This window comes from Myotis brandtii, unplaced genomic scaffold, assembly GCF_000412655.1.
Source record: "Myotis brandtii unplaced genomic scaffold, ASM41265v1 scaffold250, whole genome shotgun sequence".
Taxonomy (NCBI): domain Eukaryota; kingdom Metazoa; phylum Chordata; class Mammalia; order Chiroptera; family Vespertilionidae; genus Myotis; species Myotis brandtii.
In genome coordinates, this window is record NW_005359478.1 from 3393141 (window position 1) to 3397673 (window position 4533).

General features: G+C 44.3%; 1 protein-coding gene across 3 annotated transcripts in view; it reads right to left on the reverse strand.

Annotated features, from left to right (window-relative positions):
- The window catches only part of LOC102252019 (dimethylaniline monooxygenase [N-oxide-forming] 5), a 34053-nt gene that overhangs the window by 16560 nt on the left and 12960 nt on the right, over positions 1 to 4533 (reverse strand). For 2 of the 3 annotated variants that reach the window (XM_014540865.1, XM_005867625.2), the window contains exon 2: positions 4004 to 4182. In XM_014540865.1, coding sequence (XP_014396351.1) covers positions 4004 to 4138 — 135 coding nt within the window. In that variant the 5' untranslated portion in view covers positions 4139 to 4182. Of the gene's footprint in view, positions 1 to 4003; positions 4183 to 4388; positions 4528 to 4533 lie in introns of those variants that run through there. The other variant, XM_005867624.2, reaches the window with a different exon arrangement.

The following is a 4533-nucleotide window of genomic DNA, read 5'->3' on the forward strand; positions in this document are numbered from 1 at the left end:
TAAATATATCCATATCAGATATTTACATAACAGTAGCAACATTACAGTTATGGAGTAGCAACAAAAATAATTTTATGGTTGGGGGTCACCACAACATGAGGAACTATATTAAAGGGTCGCAGCATTAGGAAGGTTGAGAACCACTGGTCTAGCATATCCATGCTGTATATGCTCCCCACAAGTTAATCACTGGTAAGTCATCCTCGTTATCAGATTGACTGTCAGCAGTATCACAGTGCTTGTGTTCAAGGACACAAGGAACCCTATTTTACTTAATAATGGCCCCAAAGTACAAGAGTAGTGATGCTGGCAATTCTGACATGCCAAAGAGAAGCCATAAAGTGATTCCTTTAAGTATAAAGTTGAGTACAATACAGTAAGATATGTTAAAAGAGAGACCACATTGATATAACTTTTTTACATTATAATTTCTCTACTTTATTCTTATTATTGTTAATCTCTTCTGTGCCTAATTTATAAATTAAGCTTTATCATAGGTATGTATGTATGTATGTATAGGAAAAAACAGACTATATATAGGGTTTGGTACTATCTGTGGTTTCAGGCATTCACTGGGGATCCTGAAATGTATTCCCCATGGGTAAGAGGGATAATCCTATATAATAAAAGCCTAATATGCTGTGTCCAGTCGTCTGGTTGGCCAGTCAACCAATCAAAGCCTAATATGCTAATGATATGCTAAGGCTGCTCAACCACTTGCTATGACATGCACTGACCACCAGGGGGCATATAGTCAACTGGTCGACCAGTCGCTATGATGTGCATTGACCACCAGGGAGCAGATGCTCCGACCAGTAGGTTAGCTTGCTGCTGGGGTCCAGCCAATCGGGACTGAGTGAGACAGGCCAGACACGCCCTGGAGCCCTCCCACAGTCCCTCCCCAGCTGGCCAACCTCCTATGTCCCTCCCCAGCTCCAATCCTGCACCGGTGAGATCCCTCGGCCTGGCCTGCGCCCTCTCACAATCCAGGCTGAGCGACCCCCGCCCAAGTGCCCAAATTTTGTGCACTGGGCCTCTAGTTATTACTATAAAGCTTCAACAATAACAAGAAGGAGGCAAGTAGTGAATCCTCCTTCTGTTTGGCAGATGGAATAGAGAAAAGAAAATGCAAGTGATGGTATTTGAGAAGAAAAAAATATCATACTAAATCCCTGGGACCTGTCACAAAAGAACAGATATTTCTGCCATACACACACACACACACACACACACACACACACACACACACACATACACTAATAGACACAGATGTGGTCTGTCTTAATGTAAGTCAGAGAGTTATGATGAAATATAGCTTATTTATTTTCAAGGAAGTAGTTTATAAGGCATTGAAATTTTGCCAAGAAGATAATCAGAAAAAAATCCCAAGTCTTTAACAGAGAATAAGGTTAAACGACTATAGAGATAAAAGTCAGTTACCTGGACCCCACTCCAGGCCTACTGAATAATAACTGGCATGCAGCACTTATTATACAACTGGCATTGTTATTAAAGAATGATACAATTATTCATGTATTTAATCCCCACAATAACTCTATGAAGTGTATATTATTATCATCTCCTTTTAAAAAAGATTATCGCCTTCTTAAAGATGAAGAAACAGAGGTACAGAGAGATTTACTGATTTTCCCCAACATCACACTGTTGGTAGGTGCCGATATAGGAGTTGAACCAAGACTATGCTGTTAACCTCTACACTAAGTTGTGGCTGGATTCCAAAAATAGCATGTTCTGTTGATTACTAAATACTAATGAACAAGCTTTTCAGCCCATGCCCAAAACCAATTATGACAGAGGCGTGGGGGACGTGGTTTTCTAAGGGGTATCCGCTCATGAACTAAATAAGGACTATTGTTAAATAGAGTTAGTCCCCAAAGACAGAGCCCAGATGCAAAGAACTGTACTGCTCTTCAAGTAAGGAATGTATGAAGCCACTTAAAAAACACACAAACGAGCAGCATTTATTTAATATTGCTGGCAATATGGAGTGAGTAGTGGGCTTCATGTCCTGGAGAAAAAACTGCTCCTCCCCTTCTCCTGCCAGCTGGATGATTGTACAGGGGTAAGGGAAAATAGCTATGTGCAATGAGCAGGGTATGGGGGGTTTTAGGGTCTGCAGTCTGTGTGTCTGCCTCCAGGAACTTGAAGTCAAATACCAAGGTGGCTAATCTTGTATGGTGTTAAAAACATCTCAACCTGTTCCAGGGACCAGAGAATGGTCAAAACTGAAGCAAACTCCCAGAGGGGGTCAGGGTCCAGGCACAGCAACCAAATCAAAGCATGTCCTGTCCTTAGTCTGCTCTCAAACTGTATTTTCTGAATAATGGGCCTCTTTGGGCTTCGAGACCATATTATCTTTACAGCCCTGTGTTTCTCCTTGCAACACATCCTCCAGTTTCCCACGATCTTCAGAATATGGTTTCAAGATGTGATTAAACCCTGTCCTCAAAGCTTCCATCATTCTAGAAAGGTTTAAACGAGAGTCAACATTTTCAAGAGCTCCCACTCATTCCTGGGATATGCATTCAACACTGAATACAAAGTTCCTGTGTAAACTTCCCCTGAAATGTAATCTCCAATCGTTCTGAAGATCAGACGTCTGACATGGATCTCACTGGGCTAAAGTCCAGGAGCAGGCCGGGTTCCAATCCTACGGAAGCCGATAGGCTCTTCCCCTTGACTTTTGCACCTTCCAGAGGCTGTCTGCATTCCTTGGCTCGTGGCCCCCTTCCAGCAATGGCATCGCTCTGACCTCTGCTTCCAGTATCACTTCGCCTTCTCTCTGAAGCCACTTCTTTTTACATAGCTGGTCAACACTGTTAGCTTTTATGAAATAGGAAACATATTTGGATACCCCAAAACCATTCGCTGGTTTAGAAAGCGAGTTTAAAAACAAACCCAACGCATGCTACTTTGGAGATCAGGAAAGGAGGTTCATGTTCTTTGGCATATAATAAGCTTAACTATCCTGTAAGTAGGTGATACCTTAACTTTTAGTAACAAGTTACAGGGCTGGGTGTGCATATTAAAGCAACACAACTTTAAAACTGAATATTTGCAAAGACAAGAAAGTCCAGTTGCAGGTGTCCTCTGCCTTCTTCTGAAGACAAGGACTTTGATCTACTGATTTGATTTCTCCAGTGAAGTAAAAGTTCAAAGGATAGAAGGTGGCCAGATTTTATATTCTACGGAAGGACTAGGGTTTTGAGAGAATTATCTAAAGTGAACCAGAATTCAAAAGAAAAAGAGAGAGAGGGAGAAGGGAAGGAGGGGGGAAGAGGAGGAGGAGGAGAAGGAGAAGGAGGAGGAGGAGGAGGAGGAGGAGGAGGAGTTGTTGTTGTAAGCAGGTAATCTACATCACTTAGCTGTTAATATGGATTAGGAGCAACCACTCTAAAATTTCTCATCACTTTACATTTTCTGTTATTTTGGTGTGTTTTTAAAAAATATATTTTATTTATTTTTACAGAGAGGAAGGGAGAGGGATAGAGAGTTAGAAACATCGATGAGAGAGAAGCATCGATCAGCTGCCTCCTGTACACCCCCTACTGGGGATGTGCCCGCAACCAAGGTACATGCCCTTGACTGGAATCGAACCTGGGACCCTTGAGTCCGCAGGCCGACGCTCTATCCACTGAGCCAAACCGGTCAGGGCTACATTTTTCTGTTTGTTATTTTGTTCTCCCCTCACACCACCCTCTTCTGGACAGCAGCAAAACTCAACAACCGAAAATGATCTCTGTGCCATTTTTCTGGACATCAGTAAAGGAAAGACAAATGATGCCTATATTCTACTTTGCTGCCAGCCTGGGGAAAGAGGAACTTGTATAGAGGCGATGGCTGCTAAGGAGAGGTCAGCAGGCTGAACTGTTGCAGATTTAAGTCACCGTCAAGGCCATCATATTCCCTGACACAAGATAAAATATCTCATGTACCAACTTACAGTGAGGGTCCCACATATGATTAACCCCCGGAGATTTACCTGGAACCTCCAGAGCCCCCCGATGTCATCTGTCCTTTCAAAGCAGACGGGCTCCAAGCCTTCGTCTAGGCAGCACTTGATAGACGTGAGCCCGCTCACACCTGCCCCAATCACGGCAATTCTTTTGTTGGTCATGGTCTCGGGAGCACTTGGCAGGGCTGGGTCCCCCCCAATCTGTCCTGAAGAATGGATGACAAAAGACAGAAAGCACACGGCAGTTAACACCTTTCAAGAAAAGACCCTGGCCCAAGGCATCCACACAAAACTTGCAGCAACAGGTGTCTCCTTAGCCGCTGGGAAAGGCTACTCGCGGGGCCCCGGAGCCCAGTGCCTCCAAGCGGAGGCCGGGCGCGGAGAGCTCAGCTGTCACACGCGATCTCACTACCTTTCCTCCTGCACCGGGCAGATGCGTCAGCTGCAATCCGGAGGCTCCACTGCACTTTCGACCGTTTTCACCGAAATATAAAGCAACAAAGTGCAAACAACAGCAACAGCCAACTGGGAGGGGCCGCGCCGCACCGCCCCTCCCA